This window comes from Lonchura striata, chromosome 4 (genome assembly GCF_050655825.1).
Source record: "Lonchura striata isolate lonStrDom1 chromosome 4, ASM5065582v1, whole genome shotgun sequence".
In the NCBI taxonomy this organism is placed as follows: domain Eukaryota; kingdom Metazoa; phylum Chordata; class Aves; order Passeriformes; family Estrildidae; genus Lonchura; species Lonchura striata.
Window position 1 is genome coordinate 32,199,509 of NC_140706.1, and position 21,889 is coordinate 32,221,397.

The 21,889-nt window shown below is 44.1% G+C and overlaps 1 protein-coding gene across 1 annotated transcript in view; it reads left to right on the top strand.

Annotated features, from left to right (window-relative positions):
• The window catches only part of ENPP6 (ectonucleotide pyrophosphatase/phosphodiesterase 6), a 33,076-nt gene extending 19,262 nt beyond the window's left edge, over nt 1–13,814 (top strand). The window contains exons 4-8 of the mRNA XM_021543890.4: nt 1,281–1,422; nt 2,328–2,507; nt 4,731–4,868; nt 10,199–10,322; nt 11,099–13,814. Coding sequence (XP_021399565.3) covers nt 1,281–1,422; nt 2,328–2,507; nt 4,731–4,868; nt 10,199–10,322; nt 11,099–11,322 — 808 coding nt within the window. The 3' untranslated portion in view covers nt 11,323–13,814. The remainder of the gene's footprint in view (nt 1–1,280; nt 1,423–2,327; nt 2,508–4,730; nt 4,869–10,198; nt 10,323–11,098) is intronic.
• Nucleotides 13,815–21,889: the final 8,075 nt, after the last annotated feature.

Here is a 21,889-nt window from a genome sequence, read left to right on the forward strand (position 1 = left end):
ATCAAAATGATAATTTACTTACAGGTGAGAAAACATAAATTAGTTTAAGTAGTTCATAATACAGGCACTGCAGCAGAAGAGAACTGTTTCAGTAGGTTCAATGACTGTGTATGCAATAGAGAAATTACAGGGTTAAATTTTAGAAAGTCATTTATGCCTCATACAGATGGAAAGTAATGCTTAAAATGAAACTGAGGAGATGGGAGGGCCACTTCATTTAAATTATTTTAAAATCTTGAGGAGTGAGAAACAACACTGTTCTGCAGGGCCAGCAGTGGAGAAATTCCCACCCTACCAGACATCTTCAGCTTCTCACAGGACTGCTTCTCTGAGGCCTTCCACAAACTGAGAAATGCAAATGACAGATGCTAATTCATTCACTCAGTCCCTCACCTCTGATTTTGCCTCCTCTGTCCCACTCATTACACCAGCCTACACAGGTGTCTTTAATCAGAGATGCTGGACTAACAAGTCCTTTTGTTGGGATCTTCATATGGATGAAAGCATGTAATGTGGATGGCATATTCTGCCATACATTAAGTATTGCACAAGAAGATTTGGTTTGAATTTCAGTAGTATAGGTTTGTGATTTTATCCACACAACTTCTCTCAGGGAGATTTGCAGTGAACAGTAAAGTGATCATGAAAATGAAATTAAGCACTGATGTGTGTGATATCTCCACTAATTAAGCTGAGAGCAATCAATGCAGAAAAGTGCAATCAGCTAAACTTGTGCAATTCTGAGATTACCTTAGTTTCCCTTGCTCATGTTCCTGAATAAAAGCCCCTTCTAAAATCTCATCCCGGTTCATACTGGTTGGTATTTTGTAAGGCAGAGCACATCCTGAGTTAACCTCTGTGGTTTGGAAGACCTCACACAGGAGAAAGCCAAAGTGCCAAACTTTAATTAAAGTACATTTGACTGGTAATTCCCATAATCCTTTTAATAGGGGCATTCAGCACAGAGATCAGAATTTCTTTGTTATTAAAGGGAAAGCTGCCTTCCTAATTCAAAGAGTTTAGTAGAGGACTGCCAGGCCAGCCTGTGCTTGCACGTGGCAGTTTCCACCTGCTGCCTCTGATGGGAGTCTCAGGCAAACTCAGGAGACTCTGGGTGTGAATAATGAGCCCAGCAGTGCAATAGGTGGTAGGACAGCATAGGCTGGAAGCAGAAAACAGGGTTTTGTGGCTCTACATGCTTGTGAAGACAACAATGCCAGTAGCCAGGAGGTCTCCATGTGTGTCAGTCTTTCCCTCCTTGCCCTCTCTCCCACACCCAGCAACAACAGCGCTGAGATGGCCGCAGTGTACTATGAGCGCATTGATGTGGAAGGCCACCACTACGGCCCTTCGTCCCAGCAGCGGAAGAATGCTTTGAAGGAAGTGGACAAAGCCTTGACCAACATGATCTCACTCATCAAGGTGAGTGGCATCCATAAACCCAGCTCCTGTGGTGGAAAAGGCTTTTAAAACTGGTCTTTAAATGGGCACTACCCATTAACTGGTCTTTAAATGGGCACTGCCAAGAGCCCATTTAACATGTGTAACTGAATACAGTAGCTGTAAATTTTTATTTCTTGAGAAACAGGCTACTGAGTTTGTGTGAAAGTCAAGGCATCTTTACCCTGATTATTATTTCCATTGATGACATTATAACCCTCCTGGTAGATTTATACCAGTAGCTCCAGGAAGCCACAAACCAATATATGTGTTGCTCTGTTCATTACTTGTGTTACCAGCTGAACTACATTGCAGGTGAATGTATCAAAACTGTGTGTTTCCTAAGGTTTGTGGAATCAGACAATTACCTTTTATACTGGTTTTTATGACAGTATTCAGATCCCTGTACTTTAAACTTGGTTTTTAAAAAGCATTATTGAAATTATTTTGCAGAGAGAAAATTTTTTGGATAAATGGCAATTCTGTGAATATTTCTGACAATGATAAATGCATGTTGGAGTTTTTATATGTTTCAGTGAAAAGAGGAATATGTATCTTCAATTTCACTAAATAGTAAAAGCTCTAATGCTAAGTGCTCATGTTTGGGAGGGAAAGAGAGAAACACCTCTTCCACAAGTGGTATCATGGCAAAATTGCTGCATGGACTTGTTTTAGAAAAACTCTAGTGCTAACCTCTCAGACTCTTCCAGAGCAGCAAGTAAAACTGGATGTGCACCATTATGGGTGGACCAAGCACATTGCAGGACATTCATGGGCATGATCCTTCTGGTTGACTTCTACAGAATCACTAGAGGTCAAAAGGTGATTTAAATTTTCCAGCAAAGCTCTTACATGGCCCTAAAACTTGTAATGCACTTTCTTCACAGAGAAAAGGCCTTCAGAATGATATCAACGTCCTCCTCTTCTCTGATCATGGGATGACAGACATCTCTTGGGCAGATAAAGTGATTGAGCTGAAAAAATATATCAATATGAGTGATACCATACAAATGAAAGACCGAGGTCCTGTTGTGAGCCTCTGGCCAACTCCAGAGAAGCATGCAGAGGTGAGTGCAGCCTAGTTATACCCCTCAGTTTTGTGTTTTCTCTTAACATCCAAATACTGCTCTCAGAGATGTGTGCGAAAATCAGCTTTTATCAGGAGTCAGATTTTGATCCTGTGACACCCTTGTGATGCTGGCTTCCAAAGAAAAGCCACGCCAAGCAAATTAAAAAGCATGTGTTACATGGCAAGGACACATGCTTTTAAACCCCACCCCTATTAGCTTCTGATAAATAGCTAAAAGATTATAGTTCAAAATGTACTTTTAGGCTTTTATATATATTAGTCAATTTATTGACACTCTAGGTAGGATGTTGAAATTATCTGAAGCAGGTTCAGGTGTTCATATTCCAGTAAACTCCCACTGAGGAACCAACTCCATTAGACCAGAATTGCAAAAAATATTTTTTACAATATTGTCCTTGGAGGAATTTTTTGATGAAGCATGTTGGATTGAGTCAAACATAAAAGCTCAATGCTAGAACTTCAAGGTTTTGAGGGATAAATTAAAACAATAGAGAAAATAATTGAAAATCACTTGAAAATAATCAAAATGTAGTTTCTCTGACTAATAGACAAGTATATTATAGTTAACCTGAAACCAATGCATGAGAAGTCATTACTGCTGTTCTCAGAATATAGATGAGTGGATGCAGAAAATGGGCAAACTGTTCCCCAGGCAAATAGTTTTGGTTTCTACATTATATTTTATCCAGTTACAGTATATTGTAGCCTGTGCAATTTTTTAAAAGAGAATATTTGCTGATCTTTGCTCCCAAACGGTCTCTTCAGGAATTGTGTGTCTGTGATATTGTGAACATTTCAAATTAGTGCCAGAACTGAAAGTTGTCTTAGAGGCATGCATGAGCAATTCACTCACAAGTGCACCACAGGGAATCACAGCATTGATATGCTTGACCCAGAGCTCCCTGGTTTCGTAAGCCAGACCTTCAAACAAGGGCATATTGCAACTTCACACAACCATGGGATTTCATCTGACAAAGTTCTTCCGCACATTCTTCTCTCTCGTTAAACAGCCTAATATTCCAAAGGAGAGTAAAGTACAATGCCTTATACTATAGTTTTGTTTCCTTCCTTCATCTCTTTTCAGGATTTCTTACTGGAGGTCTGCTTCTTAAGAAAAATAAAGTTGATTTTCAGTTTCCCAATATCTAGATTTTCTATTTCTAATGAATTTTAAAGAGCTATGTTTATGAGTTGGAGTGTATTATAAGATAGTGGTTATCATCTCTAAGAATTACCCCATTTCAAAGCACCAGAAGTACTGGTGACCACTCTCTAGCCCCAGTCATGGTGGGAAGAATTGTGCCATCACGCTCTGATCCTGTCCTTTTGGTCACTGCACGTCAATGCACATATCTGGCACATGTATATATGCACAAGGGTGACTTAGCTGAAAGGCTAGTGAAGAACCTTTCATTCTTTGAAGAACTGAGCTATTTATTCCTGAAGATTATTAATATTTAACTTGTTAAAGAACATTATAAAGTCTGGGAACTCAAATAGCTGCCTTCTCTTTGGCATATGAACATCTTTTCCAGGCACTTAAAATATATTTTCTGAATAATTTGGGATGTAATGACATTTGTGTGATTATATTTCAGACAGTATGATTAATATTAATAAACCCTTTGCATGGCATTGTGCAGATTCAAAGCTGCAGGCTTTGGCTAATTAATCTCACATCAGATAACTAACAAAGCAGATAACTGAGCACTATCAATCCCTTGATAGTGATTGACTGGGTAAGTACAAGAAACACAGGTGAGGTGACATTCATTCTCCACTCATGAGCACGAAGAGGGAATGAGTGGCAGATGCTGAAGACAATATCACTTTTCCACACCTGTACACAGTCCACATGGTGCCTTTGATTGTCCCACCACTCCACTTGCTGCCTCCTGGGAAGGTGTGGTTTCTCCTGGTCCGTTTCTGTAGGCTGGTGCATTCACATGTATACATTTATGAACTTGTGTATTATAAATTCACATATGTGTTTATGATCCAAGTTTTAGAATCTCCTAAACCACATAAGCAGCCATGTCCAGCCATGATCTTTGGACAGGCAAAGTCCTGATATGAAAGTGCGGATGATTAGCCATTACAGGGGATTAGCACTTTGCAAATCCAGGTGTTTCCATGTACCCATTAGTGTATTTATGACCTTTACAACCACATGGTGTCCTAACATTCATTCGTTTTGCAGATATATCAAAAATTGAAAGCTGTGGAACACATGGATGTTTATAACATACAGGAAATTCCAAACAGGTTTTTCTACAAAAAAGGAAAATTTGTGTCTCCACTAACTCTTGTGGCTGAAGAAGGATGGTTCATAGTAGAGGTAAAGTATAGAAGCAAAATACTTAGACAGGAACGTGAAAAGGGGCAATATATTGCTGATCATTGAGTTAAAGTCAATGGGCTGACGACAAAACCAATATCAAATTTAGCTGTGTGCTTAAAAGAACTTAACGGTATTGCAGCTATCCTAAACGCAGACAGTTAAGCAGTCAAGATGCCTTTTTTTTCTTTGTTGTCATAAAGCAGTAGTTCTTGTATTTCACATTCCAATTTTGTTGCCTTACTTTTCTTCCCCCCATGCCATCTACCTTCATTTCAGGCACAAAAATAGTGTTTCCATTTCAAGTCCTTATTATTCCCTCCATTCAGCAGTACCTTGTGGCAATTTTTGCTTCTGCCTGGCTTTTCTCCCACTAGACTGTTCTAAAAATGCCCCATTTCTCCCAAGCCCACCAGTCTGAAAAGGGTCAGACTGGAAATTTACTCCTCAGAGATTCCCAGTGCACACACTGAATACCTGGGAACTTGTTAAGCAAAGAACCCAGATATGAAGAGATTTTTCACACTAACTTATTTTCTTACTTTAATTGTTGTTGTTACTTTGTCCTTGTGTTACTACTGGGCACCTCCATATTACAGATACTAATTGCATCTCAGCATAGCTGTCATGGTTTGACACTGGCACAATGCCAGTGCCCCCATGAAAATGTGATCCCTCCCTTGAATGCTGTGAAGAGGAATCTAGAACAGAGCAAAGCAGGCAGGCCCAAGCTTAATAACAGAAAAAAACTTTATTAAACTACTACTACAAAAGAAAAGAGAAAACTAAAGAAGGGAAAAAAAAAAACACACAAAGATCAAATGAAAACCTTGCGAAGCATTCCTCCCCCCACCACCCAACTCCAACAAACCACAGTGAGACACAATCTGGACCCCAATCAGGTTTCCACCCTCCAGACAATCAATACTCAGTCCATCAAGGGAACAGAGTCTCTCCTGTGCCACAGACCCCCCAAGAAACACAGCTCCACATCCTGTGTTTCCATGTCACACATGGCACCACCCGGAGAAAAAGTTTGCCATGGTGACCCTTCTCCTTTCCATGCACAGTGCTCTCACCACTAACTGCATGGATGGACAGACTGCTTTTAGGATTTTTCCTTTCAAGGATGCCCTGCCAAGAGGGGAGAAAACAACAGTTCAGTTTTTCATTGTTTGGGACCACAGTCCCCCCCATTTTCCCCTGGGGCCGAGGGCTCAAGAACAGAGATCTTCTTCTCTTCTCTTTCCTTTCCAGGACAGGGGGCGCCACCAAAAACCCCCTAACCTTTTCTCTGTTCACTCCACTTCTGTCTCTTCCCAGCTGAAGCAGGTCTCTTGACTCACTGGCATCCTCCTAAAACACAGTCCCTCTTGGAGGAGAAGATTTGGTTCAGGTTGTGGCTAACACATAAAAGTCCAGCCAAAAGCCACTCCTTGTCCCCCTCCCATCTAGAATTCCTCCTTCTAACATCCCAGGGTCCAAGGTGTCCCTCTTCCTCTCTTTCAAACCGAGGAGGGGAAGGGAAAATTCACAAAGCTTTCATTTCCCAAGGAAGGGTTGAAAGTCCGAACTCCCAGGGATGGCTCGATGCCCGGACATCCAGCAACTCCCACGCAACTGGGCACCTTGGAGCTTTCCCCCCCCCCGGCTCCTCCTTCCTCGTGGTGGAATCGCTGACAGGACTGCCGCTGTCTCTTTCTCTCTCCCTCTCGGGAGAGAAACTCTGGGGGGGGAATGGAGACATCGCAGATTTCTTCCACCCTTCCATCTGCAGGGGCCAGCCCGGTTCCAGTCCCTCCACCCTTCGGAGTCACCTCCATCAGGCCATGGGCCTTCCCTTCCCCCACCCAGCTCGTGGCTGGGCAGGGGAGAGTTTGCACTGCGGCTGACCGGAACCAAAGAAGCGAGTTCCCCTGGGAATTCTGCTTTCAAACCCTCTGTGTTCTCAGAGGCATGTCTACTTTCAATTGGCCAATATCTAAATTGACCTCTTCCTTCCGTAAAAAATTCTCTTTCCGTGTCAAACCATGACAATAGCTCAGAGGGTGAGACAACTGTGTATCTTCTAAGGAGGTAAACTGAGCAGTGGTATTAAGTGATTTGCCCAAGGCCATACATGAAGCCAGTAAGCTGGCAACAGAACCATGGAGTCATGGATTTCTTTCATGTCCCAGCATAGTGCACTTCCTTGCCTTGTAGGTTATTGTAACTCAGCTGAGCATCTTTCATAGCCTTCAGAGGTACTGCTCACCAAGCTTTGCTCAGTCCACACTACAACATTTCTCACTAGCCAACATTAATTTAGCATAATAGTTTCTACAGCTGAATAAAAATGCACCTCTAAAAAAAACTGATGGGTTTTGAATACAGCTGGGTGAGTACCACATTTCTGATTAAAAAAAAAAAAAAAGCGCATAAAAAGCCAGAGTTAAGATTTAGACAGGTGAAGTAGGAATCTGAAACATTTTCTCCAAAATTATTTTTAAAAAAATACAACTAAACTCTCTCTTACAAAAGTTCAAAATAGAACATTTTTACATATTCTGTAGGAAATAAGAAAGCACTTAAAAATCATTGAAAGTCTGACAAACCTTAATAACAGTGCAGCAAACACTGCTGCTATGATAATTATTTCTGTCTCTCTGCCCATTCCTTCCTATTGTTTCTGATTTTCAAGAATGTCCTCTCATTAATGCTGTCAGATTTTCCTTCTCTTCGGTACATTTTCATTATCTGTGAATGGGATGTGAAAACGAAAGTTTCGTGTCATATTTTTAAAGACATTATTGAGCCTTCTATTATACTTCCTGCCCAAACCACTGAAGAGAGGATGTGCAGCTATTCCCTATCATGCTCCCAGGGTTTTTAAACTCTCCATTAGGTAGTGGAAAGTTAAAAGCTGTTTGAAAAGGGGGATTTTGTTGTTGGTGGTGGTTTTTGAAAGAGACAAAGGGGGTGTACCTGGAAAGTTGTTTTCCTCATGACGGAGCATAGGAACTGAAGCTGGATGAGGAGGGATTTTGTGCTGTATCAAAGCTGATCTGCTCAGCTCAGATATGACCTTGTTCCCTTCACAGGAGTGAGTGGCCCCCATCCTTTGGGCCAAAGATCCCCCCCAGCTGCTCTCCCCTGTGCAACAATGGTGTTAGCCCTCAGGGCTGCATGCTCACTCTGTACCCATCCCAGTGTACTTTCCTAACATTTAGATCAATTGCAGCACATTTTCTAAACATGCACATGCAGGGAAAAGTCCATGGTCTGCAGTCTCAGATATGCCTGTTTCATCTTTGACAAGGATTGCTAGCCCAGGTTTAGTCTGAGTATGAAAATTACGTCTTGGACAAGGAAAAATTACATCCCATTTGGACTTGCCAGGCAGGCACACTAGTGTGCCGCCAGTGTTCTGGCCTCAGAGAAGCCCCAGAAGTTTTTGGGGTTTGCTGTAAGGCAGAGCCTGCTGGTCCAGACAGGCAGTGCTGGGATGCTTGCACAGCCCTGTTCCTCAAGCTACTGTCATTAGTGGTTCCATTTCATGAGCTCTCACTTCAGCTGCAGTTAAGAAAGTTAGTAGTATGTTTTCTGACTCAACTGGCACCAAAAATGATGGTAATTACTGTGCCTTTGCACATTCTGTTGTGAGTAGGTGTCTCCTGATGTCTGGGTAGGTTATGGAAAGCACAGCATCTCCTTCTGCATTTGATATTTCTGTGTCCAGGACATCTGCTAGGACCATGGAAGGGTGTCGGTATGGCAATGTCATGATGCTGCCAAGGAACCACCAGAAATTTAAATGTGACTTCACTTGTCTGAAGCTGATGCTGGCAAATGCTGCGCAGATTGCCTCATGGCAAGCAGCACACTTAAACCCCAGGAATCATGGGGAGCTACAGCATAAGGAGGAGCTATGGCAGGAAGAGGAGAAGGAGCTGGTTTTCTCCTTGGCTTGCTCTGAGCAGGAAAATAGGTGGGGACAAGAAAATATATTTGTTAGCTAAAATAGTTTAATTTCGAACAGATTACCCAGAGAAACTGTGGAGTCGCTCACACTGTAGGTGTTCAAGAACTGTCTGGATGCAATCCTTTGCCATGTGATCTAGGAAAATCCTGCTTGAGCAGGGAGGTTGGACGAGATGATCTACTGTGATCTCTTCTAACATGACCCATTCTGTAGTATTCTGGAATTATCTGGTACTCTGCTATTACATTTTCTTTCTTAAGAAAGAAGATAAAAATTAGACAAAATAAATGTTTATAAGAGGAAAGGGATCCTCAATCTGCTTCACCACCTGCAGGAGCTGCAGCACTTGCCCAAGTGGCAATGTGGGAAACTCTTTTGGGGCATCTTCCGTCCTTCTGTGCCTGAGTGTGAAGGCTAGACCTGGACACTCTAGAGGACTGTGCAGCTCCTTCTCTGTAATTATCACAGAAATTAATGTCATGGGTCTGATGAACTGTCAGTTGATGCTCTTTGTTTAAGTGAAATTCCTGCCATAGTTTTGGGGTAATGTGGAGTGCCACATCTGTCTGCTGCTATCCCTAAGGAGCATGGGGCAGGAGAAACCCATGGACAGGTTGGTCCAGCATTTGATCAGCCCCTAGGGACTGCTGCTCTGACAGATATGGCCCTGTTGTTAACAGCTGTTAATACAAAGCAGGAAGGTAAGGAAGGAATTTGAAAATACATCTTAAGTGCAATATGGGTGAGGAAGAACAAGATTTATAATGACAAATTAATAAAGCATAGATCCACTGAACAAGGAACTAAAACAGAGTATAGGCCACAGAGAGTGGGACTGTCTCAGATCAGAGCCAGTGTTCCCTGGAACAAACCTCATTGCTTTAATATGAAAACAAGCATGGAGAAGAAATAATAATTAGAAAATATCTAGTAGGGGTGATATTTATATTGTTAGGATGACTACTCAAATGGAGCAAAAAATTACTTATTTTTCTAGGGTGTCAATGGCATGTGGGGCAGAACAGCACCCCAGTAAACCCACGGAAGTGCGCTGGGTGGGCGAGTAGTGCAGCAGGCATGGGGAGAGGGCAGCACCTTCCTTACACATGTCACAGATGACTGTTGTACTTTGTGCTTGTGGCAGAACTCTACGTGAGTTGTCCTTCCCTCCCAGCTGGGAGGTGGTTACTTGCTGAGACAGCAAAGCCTGTCAGGAGGGGTGACCCCTCCTGGGCATGAGCTCCTGTGCAGGTCACAGCACAGTGTGGGGCCTGAAGGGGTGGTACAACACATGGAGACACAACACAGCACCCCACAGTGCCCCAGCACAGCAGGCAGGCACTAACCATGCTCTGCTGTTGTCACCCAGAGCAGGGACAAGCTGCCCTACTGGGAGAACGGGACAGGGAGGAAGGAGGCCTGGCAGAATGGTTGGCATGGCTACGACAATGAGCTCATGGACATGAGAGGCTTCTTCCTCGCATATGGACCAGGTACAGTGACACCATTCCTGATGTTCCACTTCCACTGCAGCCCCGTGGCTCTCACCCCTGCATCTCTGCAGCCCATGGCACATCAGGACCCAGATGAAGCACTCTGCGACACCCAAAAATTACAAATAGATGGCAGGATTTCCTCACTATGGAGGGTTTGTTGCACTGCATCTATTTTATAGCTGAAGAAACAGGGCAGAGAGATGTGAAGGGATTTGGTCAGCCTCTCTCTGATGTCCCAGTGCAGTTACTAACTCTTTGGCCTGTTTTCCTAAATTTTGGGCTAAATTTTCAATTCTATTTGAAACGCAGACTTGAAATTCAGACTTGCTACACCAGGGCACTTTCTTTGGGAAGTCTACCTCACTCACCTGTCTGATGGGCAGACACAAAACTCCTGGTTTCTACTTCATCGGGCCCTTTAAACAGGGCAGAGCACCAGGCAGAGCACCAGGCTAATTGTATTGCACCAGTGAAAGCAGAATGTGCAATGCAATTATGTCAGGCTATTACGTCTATCAAGCACATGCACTAAACTAGCTCCTGTACTTAAAAATTCAGGGCTTTTTTTAGTTTTTAGAACAAAATTGGTCTAGAAGCAAAAATAATTAATAAATTTGTTTAAATTAATGTTTTTGCTGAGCTATGCTCTAAATTGTATAGCATGCCACATCCCAGCCTGGTGGGTAAGTCCCAAGAAAGGCAAAGGAGCCCTTGCCTCACAAAACCCCACATTCCAGGGTTGCATGATGCTAACTCCTCTCTTTTGCCTGCAGATTTCCGATCCAACTACCGAGCGCCTCCCATCAGATCTGTGGATGTTTACAACATCATGTGCAGCCTGGCAGGAGTACAGCCACTGCCCAACAATGGCTCCTGGTCCAGGGTGGAGTGCATGCTCCGAAACACAGCCACCCTGGCACCACTCCCACCATGCAGCAGCTGTGTCCTGGCACTAGCTCTGCTCTCCCTGTTCACCAGGCAGATCTCCTTACTGTGAACCCTGAACAATGTCAGTCAGTGTCACCAGCAACTCCATCCTTCTCTGTTTGTTTTCTTAAAGTTCTTCATTTGAATAACGGCTTCATTAATAGAGTGCTGCCCCCCACTCCTCCATTGTGCTCCACCAGGCATGAATCTGACCCATCCTGCATTTACAATGGTTTTAACATGAAGCCAGGTTTTGTGTTGCCCCAAACACAGCTAGGGACAGTGGGGTCACTCACCTAAATTTACAGCACTGCCAGTGAGGGCAGAATCCTGGCTGGGTATCCACAAAATTTTCTGGTGGGTGCACACTCTGAGCATCAAACACATCTCAACCCAGCATCTTTCACTGAGAAGCTCACTCTGGTTTGCCATACTGAGAAGTTCAGGAGTGGAGACCAACCTCTCTGCATTTAGCTGGGTTCATCCTGGCTCATCCCTACATCTCCAGCTCCACCAGCAGCAGAGCCCCATCTTCTCCTTACAGCATCAGCCAAGCCCTGTCTATACAGACACAGTCTTTAAAGAGCCAGGAGCTTTGCTGAGGGACCATAATGCTGAGAGAAGTGGGTCAGCAGGAGAGCAGTGAAAGCATCATAGTTCTCTCAGCTTTTCCTTTATTTTCACCAGCATGAGTACTGGCTCTGCCCATTTCCAGGGCCAGGCTTTCCTCACAGACCACAGTGGAAGGGAAGGCTGGGAAAGAAGAAAGTAACACAAATCTTCCACTTCAAAGCCAATGGAAAAATGAGCAGACATCTGGACACACAAGGGTCAGGAGAACATAGGATGAGGATGCCTGGCATTTAACAGCCTCTCTGCTTTTCCTGGTGAAGACAACATCATCTGATCATATTTTGATGTTTTATACCCAATTGAATTTCTATAGTTTTTTCAACATTTACTGCTCTTCTATCAGATTTTGCTCTCTATACCTCTGCCTGGTGATCAGCAGATGCCTTTATTCTGCAGCAGGGAGATGTACTGATAAATCTCCCACCCTTCCAGCTAATCCTGGTGATTTTTTCCACCATGGACTATCAAGCACAAGTCAAGTTGTAACGGCAAGAGAGGATAGAGCTGTTGCCAGAGGTGCCTTCAGGAGTGCACAGAGCTTTAGCTGATATACCTCTGAACCAAGAGCTTTCAGCAACAAACTGCCTTTGGAAGGACTGAGATCCCTTCCCACGTAAAACAAACCTCTAGAACTTACTACTCCTCTGGATCCAGAGACAAGCACGACCCCAGTATGTGTGCTACAGTGCATTTAAGGGTGAATGACTACACTGTGGGGGAAAAAAAACAAACACCAAATTGAACTTGACAAAAGACTTCTGTAATAGCTGTAAAGATTTATGTAATGTGTTATTAAAGCTCAAGTGAACCATCAAATCAGTTGGAGAAAAATGGAAAAAATCAGGCTTTGTTATTAGACTGTTGAGTATAAAAGGCAATTTAGTGCTTTCAAAGCATTTGCAGTAGCTGTAAAACAAGCACCTATTGTTCAGAGTTCCTTGTTGCTCTTTAATGGACCAGGCTCAATGAAATCACTGGAGCACATTTTTAAAGGAAAAAAAAAAAAAAGGAAAAAAATGTTTAAAAAAAAAAAAAAAGCCAGCATACAAGATACCTAAATTACCAAATTTTGTCTGAAAATCATCAGGATAGATGCCATCAATGCCTGCTAACCCCTCCACAATGTGTCAGTTTAAGTCTTACCAGTGAGCATAAGCCAAGGTCTTCTTACAGAAGAAATGTTTCTAAAGGTATAAGGGTAAAGGTATTCAGCTCCTCAGTTATACGAACGGAAATTGAAAATAACAAATTTGGTCCCTTGATTGTTCCACAGATGGGCTATGACACATGAAATCAAAACTGATCCTTGTGAGTACTTTGTGTAACTCATTTTTGTTAGTGTTCATGTGCAAATACTGAAGGGCAAATCCAATTACAATATGATTTGTTTGCCCTTTATGCAAGAATTGTGTGTATGTTAAAAGATATTTGGTCTGTAAAAGCAAAATTTGATGGCAGACCTTCAAGAAGCTCACTAGCTTCAGGTGAACTACAGCTCATTATTTTTTGGAAAGTGCATCTTTCTTCCTCAGAAATGTCATACCTCTGAATCAATTCACGTTCTCATTCAAAAATCAAGTGTCTTAAGTCTTGCCTATTTTTCCGTATCCTATGCAATGGAGGTGGGTGTATTTTAAAACCTATTTCTGAATGATGTTTTTATACAATGACTGTGAATGAGTAATTCTAAAAATGGTGTTAGAAAAAGCACTTCTTTGTAAATACTGTAAGATTTTTGAAGAAAAAAATAGCCCAAAACCTTCCCTTCAGCACTTTGCCTTTCTTGTTTAATTGCTGCATCAAAGTGTGATAAACAGTGTTTGAGGCTTGTGCTGATTAATTATCAGAAAGAAGAATGATAACATTGTTTAGAAATGGCAAAGTTGTCTGCACATAAATTAAGGACATTAAATGCATCACACAAGATAATGTAGCTTGTATATGCAGTCCTTTTTTCCAGATGTATTTCATTATTTAATAATTTTGAACATCTATCCATTCATCCTTTTGAACATGTCATTCCCACTAGGAAGTGGACATGACAAAACATTTTGCAATTCTAAGAAGAGAGGTGAGCCCAGGATGCTCTCTCCAGACCCACTTCTCTAAGCCTACTCTGCCACCATCACATCGGATGCTTGCACAGAAATTAAGAACATTGTCCCTGGTATGAGGGTGCATTAGGCTGTCCAGAGCACCCCTTTCTCAGTGGGAGATGGTGCAAATGTCAACAAGACCTCGAAAACCAGTGCTACAGGCCTCAGGGACAAGGGGGCCCTACTCCACTCTAAGCTCCACAAACAACAATGTCTATGGAAGAGACTAATTTAATAGAAGTCTCCAAGCCTACTCAGTAGAATTTATCTCCTATATTAACTGACCACAGAGCAGGTAGTGGATGATGGAGGAGGACCAGTGCAGGTACACCAAGTCCTTTAATTTCCAGCAGGACTCCCTCTGAACCAGTAGCACTGCCAAGGTCTGCCAGAGATGCTCCCCTCATGTTCTATGAATATGGGTCCTCAGAAAAGGGAGGTGCTGAGGAACTACCTGCACAAGAATAAGTCTCAGTCAGCTCCCTATAACCGTGCCAAAACTGGCAATTTCACAGCTAAATAAGATGAGCCCTTTTTACCAATGACCTTGGTGGCCATGCAAGTGGCATGGCTGGCTAAGCTCAGTGGGTGAGCCCTCCAGCAGCCTTCTGGATGCAGCCTGTATTGCCTGCACAGACTGCAGCCCCATGGAGACACTTTCTCATTGGCCCAGACACCAGCCTGCACCCCTTACAAGTACAGAGACTTTGCAAATAAGGGGTGAATGAGAAGGGTTTGTGGTGCTGGTCATCTTCCTTGTCTCCTCTAATACATTACAAAATCACAGAGTATTCTGAGTTGGAAGGAACCTGCAAGGATCATCAAGTCCAATTCCTGACCCTTCACAGGACCATCCCCAAGAATCACACCATGAGCCCAAGAGTGATGTCCAAATCCCTCTTGAATTCTGTCAGGCTTGGTGATGTACACCTCAGGGGGAGGTGCAGACCAGATGAACTCTGGCCACTGGGAAGTGAAAGGCATTGGAAAAACTCCGTGTAACATTTCCTCACCTTCTTTTTCCTGTAGGGCTGTAGCAGAGAGGGCAGGTCGCAGCAAATCCAACTGGATTTTTTAAAGAAAACATGGCTTAATAATGAGAAAGGTTTGAAACCCTGTTATTTTAGCACAATATGTCTTTAACAGCTGTTTTAAAAGACAGCTTTCACATACACAGGAAAAGATTTTTTTGTGTAAGTATCGAAACACATCTAAGTTAAAGGAAGGTTCAAAAATAAGAACCTTTCAGGATTGCAGCTGGCTGGACACAGTAATTCTCAAGCTTCACCGAGATGGACTGCATGGATTGTATGGATTGTATGGATTATTCTGGTATTTCAAACACATGGAAATTGCTATGGACTTAAAAACAAGTTTGACGTTATCCCAGATCTGTATCAATGACACCACTTCAGCTCTGCCAGCCCAGTTTCAACAGGAACCGCTCTGAGCTCCGGCACTGCCCTGTCTGTCCCTGCCCAGCCAGGTCTGCCCGAGATGCGGAGCGCCTGGAGCGGCCGCACCGCCGCACCAAGGCTGCTGCCAGTCTGCTGTCCAACGCTGGAGCCGGTCCAGGAGCTCCCCGGCTCTGTTGTACTGAGGAGCCCAGCAGGGGACACAGATTTCCCCACACACCGCCTCTCCCCGCTCCCGCCCTCCTCCCGCCCGCCAGGCGGAGCGGGGCGTTCGCGGCCCTGAGGGCGGGCGGGGGGAGCCGGGCGGGAGGAGCCCGCGCCCCGCCCGCAAACCGCGCCTGGGACAAACGGAATCCCTGCCTTCCGTGGGGAGAGGGAGGATTGGGACTTCTTCCTTCTGCGCTCTCATCGCAGCTTTTCCTCCTTCTCTCCTTTGACTCTCCCGGTACCCTTTGCGCTAGGGCCGATTCCTCCTCACGCCAAACCTGCTGCCTCCACGTAGCACTCTGAGCAAGCTTCCCTCCTGCTCCTGCTCCCACAGAAGAAAGAGTGGGCAGAGCAAGACCTTCCTGTGTTCGTGGCCCTAAACGATCCAAGAGAGGAACCAGCCGGATGTAATCCCCACTCTCAGCACTTGGGCTGAATCTCAAGCTGCCTTTGTTGTTCTTATAGTCTGATCCCACTGGTGGGGAACAAAATAACACAAAAGTAGGGAGGGGAGGGGAGCAGGGGGAGTGATGCGCCTGTGGCTCTTCTACTTGTGTCCACTTGAAGCTTGGCTCGAGGTTGAACACAGAATCCTTGGGTCAGATGTCCCTGCAGTGCCACACTGGGAACTCTGAGCTTTTGTCAGTGCAGTAGAACTCCGACTAAAACAGCCACAGGTAGCAGAGAAATGGTGAGGAGGGATAAGAAGAGTGGTCTGAGGAAGGAGAAATTCAGTGCCCACTTTCCACACCAGCACATTTCAGGGCTTAGCTGAGCTCCAGGGAGTTGATTTTGATCCTCCCTTGGTCGCAGCAAATGAGGCATTTTAGTATCACGATTCTATCTGACTTCAGGAGCAAGGGACACCAGTGCATGCATAGAAGATGTTCCTCTGTCCCTCACCAAGGGGTTGCAGTCAGCCAGCCCCAAAATGTCAGCATCCTCTGCTGGGAACACATAAACAACCAATTTTCTGTGGCTGCCAGAGTGGGCATTGACAGCTCTTGAGCAGCCTTCTGTTTTTCCCAAGAAATTAATAATACAGTAAAACATTACTCATCACCTAGATTCATTGTTTGATGAGTATCAATGAAGGTCTCAAAATTGGATGGAGACCCTGTCATTGTTTCCTTGCCAGATAGAAAAAGGGAGGCTGAGGTGGCATCAGCTGTTGCAAAGTCTTTGGAATGCAGGTCAGGCTTGCAGGGGATCATCCACAATCCCTGCTGAACACTCACTCATCCTTCTGCTCTCATGGGCTGCCTCCATGCAAAGGCTACTGGCCACATAAATGTATTTAACTGGACCATGTGTCCATTAGAGGCAGTTTTAACCTTTCTTCAGCAGTCCCACGTGCTGCCCATCTTACATCACTAAAACAACCAGTGCATTGGCATGCACTGTACCCCCTATTCAGGTTGGTTTTACCCCTGCAAGGACATGACTATACCAAGTGACTCAGCAGGAACCTGCTTCTGATTTCTAAGATGTGCCTCACACATGATCTCTGGGCAGAAGAAGGCTCTGACAAACTAAAAATTAATTTTTTGGAAGGGCATATTTGTTTCCCAATGTATCCATCCATCCATCCATCTGTAAATTGCACTATCCCTTGATACTTATTCCATATATTCTATACTGGTGGAGCTTTGGAGTGTAAGACTTTGTGTCCTTGCTTTTCAGAGTAGGCAGCAATGTGGTTCTCATTCTTACAGCTCATTCATTGTCCACGAGAGTGCAAGGGCTGAGAGAGAGGTAACCCTGCTGACGACATCCCAACTGAGTAGATTCTGTAAGAGAGAGCAAAAGCAGCCCTTGCCCATCCATGGAGGGATTCTCCAAGCATAGCTATAACAAGGAAATAATTTTGGGCTTAAAGATTAAGATTTTGTAGTAGTCTTCAAATAGCAGCTGTGAAAGAAGACAAAAAAAAAAAAAGCAGAATGTTTTTTAAGGTGGAATTCTAGCCAACTGAATTAATTCAGTTTATTAACTGGATTATACAAACTGCTTGCTTACACTGCTGCAGGGGCTGGGTAAAACATCCTGAAACATCCCCTCATTCCTTAATCTCAAGTGGCTCCTTGCAAGAACACATCTGACAAAGAAAAATAACTATTTTTCCCTCTCTAAACAGAATAAAATTGTGAGGGCACTGATCTTTCTTTGCATTTCATACAACTTCTTTTGTAAAAAACAAATGGGATGAACAAACCCAGGTCCTACGTGTCGAGAAGAAGATATTTAATATCCATAATGTGAGGAGCTTTCCAGCAGAAGAAACTCTTCTATGTAGAAATAGCTGAATGCAGCCTGTAAAGACCAGGCAATTAATCACGCACTTGAAGAAACACAACACGCTCATAGAGGCTGAATTTTAAATGCTTGCTGCTCCAGTTTGGACAGTGACAAATTAAGGCCCCCACAAAAGCAGGTGTGGCTCTTGAAGAAGCCCTCTGAGGGCAATTAAGAATGGGAAACCAGCTGGTAACTGTGCAGATGTGACAGCTAGGGCAGCTCAGGAAATTAATACAACGGAGAAGGATGGAGGAATAAATGGTGTAGGAGCCAAGGCAATAGAAACAGGACTTGCTCTCCACAGGGGGTTGCTCCATGGCAAGTGAAGTGTGGGATGTGCAAAGTGGTGACAGCCACATATCCCCATTGCCCTGGAGAGCTGCCACAGACAGGCTTCAAATGAATCTCTCACTGAAGGACCCCAAAAACCACAGAAACTGCTGCTTTTGTGTGTCACACAGTTTTCCCTGATGCCCAGGGGAAGGCTGCATTCAAGGATGTCTGAAGCAGATGGTTGGGCACATCTGAAATTGTCTGCGGTATACCTTGTGATGGAAAAGGCAAGGGATGAGGCCAAGGGTGGATTTTCCCAAGTCAACTTCAATGAGCTCCAATCCAACAGGTAATATCTAGCCAGGTTTCACATACAGTGCTTCATGGTTCCTGGTCAGTTGTCTCCAATGTTCACTGTTCTGAATCAGTCAAGAAAATGATAGTTTGTCCCATTGAAAATACAGCAAATAATTAAGATACACAACAGATTAGAAGGAATTTGTTATTTTCCATTAGGGGTACCATTTAGGAAGTGTGAGCAAAATTATAAATAGTGCAATGCAAACAAACTATGTATCAGTACAAGCCATAGCTCCTCATCCCATTTGCAAAATGATATCTCCATGATTTTCAATACAATTTCTCAGTGCTGTTCCTCACACATCTACTCCTACCCTGCCTCTCTCCACACATCTAGGGTGTATCAGGCATCACTGGGACAGAATTTGCCTTCTACCAAAGTGCAAGCTGGGGGACTGTTGCCATCAGTCTGTTCTTCTAAAGTAGTTTGTTGATAAAAATCTCTTTCCTGTTGTGAATTACATGGACTATTTCTCAGAAAAAGTTGTCAGCACAGATCATTATAGATTACCTTTTCTGTTGTTTTTCCCCCCCTTGTCCACAGGAAAGGTGTACTCCTGTTAATGTTAAGCTTTGGCATCCTTCCAGGAAGCTGAGCAAGACAGCATTTCATTTGAGACTGCTGATAAAAGGGCAGAATGGACAGGTCCTTTACTAGTTTCAACCTCTAAATAAAAAGATCTCTCTAGTGAAGAGCTGCTTGGCCACTTGCCTGACTCTGTGAAGCTGAGTATTCTCTTCTCTCTTGAAAAAAAAGTCTTGTTTTGTTGCCCCTATTTCCAGCACAGTGTTGAAGCATAGGAAATTTTCTGCGTAAAAGGAGCTCTCTTTCTGTGTTCCCCTCCAACATTGGCTGCTTGTCACCAGCATGGGTCATGACAGTCCTAACAGTGCCATTCTAGCCAGAATGCCACATGATAAGGCAGGTGGGCAGCTTCACTGTAAGAAAGTACCATCCACAGTACCTCAGTATCTGGGCACAGATAGTCATTGCAGCACAGAGACCTTCTCTAACAGCTTTCACATGATAAACACACCCTAAGACTGAATAAATTATTTTATAACAAGCTCAGCATCCAGGGTCCCAGCCAGGGACAAGGGCCCCAGCTGGCTAGGAACAAATCCAGCCTCAAAAAGCTGGAATTCTTTGCCAAAAACCCTGCAAGGGTGGGAGAAAGGATGCAACCAGAGAGAGCCATGAACACAGCTTGAGGCTGGACTGAGCACACCAGTAGCAGCCACAGGGTGAAGATTATCTCAGCCAGCACTTCTCCTCTGTTCAAAGGGATGGTAATGGGCTGATTTGGAACTGGCAATAGGCAAAGAGAAGAATCTTATAGAATGATCTGAACTTGTTCTGCATCCCCCTTCCAGTTCCTTTGACAATCACAGCTAGAAATGGAGAAGCTTTCAAGTGGTGTTTAAAAGGTTTCATGCACCCGCATGGCCAACAGAGCCAACAGCAAAACTTCCCTCCAAGAAGGGACAAGAGGAGAAGAAATTGCTTGGTGCTCATCCATCTTCCTGCTGTAATCTGTGGTGTCTTGTGACTGCCCTCAGTGGCTGCACCATCTCCTGGCCCCGGCTGGGCATTGCTCAGGGACACCGCATGCTTACAGTACAACCACAGATACATCAGAATATTCCAGTATCAGTTGCTATTTAAGTCTGCATAAACCATGAAGGCAGGCACACAATCTTCCTGCCTGCCCCACCTCAGCTGGCTTTTGGGAGTTCAGGATCCTCCAGCTTCCCAATAATGTAAAGAATTTTTTCTGCTGTCTTGAACTGATATTCCTTCTCCAGCTGCTGGTCCTAACTGTGAATCCCCTGTTTCAGAAGTACATACTCGCCTTCCTCTGCCCTCGAGTTTTCCCTCTTTATTTTGGTGGACTCTCTCAGGATTTTAAGCCCTGATATTCCAATTGCCTCATTTCCCTTATGGAGAGTGGTATCCACTCTCCTTCTCTTCCCTTTGAGTTGCAGAGATCCCAGTTTGGAAGAAATCTGTGCAGAAGCTGGTTCCTTCTACCTGCAAGCCAATCTGTTCATGGAGACCCATGCCAGAGTTGCATCCCTGACTGCATTATGCATGGCACAAGACAGCAGTCAGGAGACACAGAATTCACATAGTACATGCCAATATAGTCTAGAGATTATACTATTATTTTTATTTTTTCAAAGGAAGAAAGACAAAAAAAAAAAAAAAAAAAAAAAAAAAAAAGCCAGCAGGGGAGACTAACTCCTTTGCTCTTCTCTGCCTTGAGAACCTGGCGGTCTCAGCTGACTGGACCTGATGACCTGCTACTAATCTAGTGTCAAAAAAGGAAGCTTCCTCTTCCACAACATCCCAAGGAACTAATTTTTAGAAAGACAAACAGTTCTGAAACGACAATGGTCTAAATTTAAGGCAATAATCTTCCATTAGTTTCTGGATCAAAAAAGGTCTACCTATCTCCCAGCAATGGTTCCTGCCCCTCTCCTCCTGCCTGACCTGATGCTTCTGCCACGGACTTCAGAGTCCCCTGGAAATTTTCAGCACTCCTTTAGAAGAAAAAACATACTGCTTTGTCTAGGTTAAAAAAGAAGAGGGGAAAAATAATAGGTGGTTGCCGTTTTACTGAGCTGTGCCAGGGTCATGCTTTAGGTACATTTTACAGCTGGACCAGTTTCAAGTATCTTAAAGTCATAATCAGCTTGTGCCACAAAGAAGCACATTAAACTGCAGCAGGATGCACAGTAAGACTTCTCTGAAAGCTTCACCTTGGGCCCAAGCCAAAGGCTTGCACTAATCTGGACAGAGAAGAGCCTCTTGCTCATCACAGCCTCCCCATGATGGGGGTGAGTGGCAGCAAGGGGCTGTGGCCCCACAGCTTTTCAGAGAGGAAGCTGAGTCTGGGGATTTGGCTCAAGGCTACTGAGCAAGGAACAGTGGTGCAGAGGGAAGAGGAAGACCTCACTGTGGAACACCTAGCCCAAAGGTTTGCACTTCTGGGCCCTTAAGTTTGCAGTCTTGCTGGCGACTCCTGGCAGCCACTGCCCAGTGGTACATGCTCAGTGTGTGCGTGGTGCAGACAGCAACAGCAGGCTCCAGGTACATGGGTCATGGGTGTGATTTGCATTCAGACCCTTCCAGTGCACAAGCTGGCCTGTAAAGTTAATTACTTAGGTTCTCATTTTCCAAAACCCAGTTAATAGGATCCAAAAAGGCTGTAGTGCTGTGGCTCTTCTCCAGGTGTGCATCCTCTGGTACAGAAGTTTCATCAGCAAGTGGTGCAGCCCATCTATGCCGAGACTGCAACTTGAACCACAGCACGGTGTGTGGAGACACCCAGGACAGGCCTTGCTGGAACAC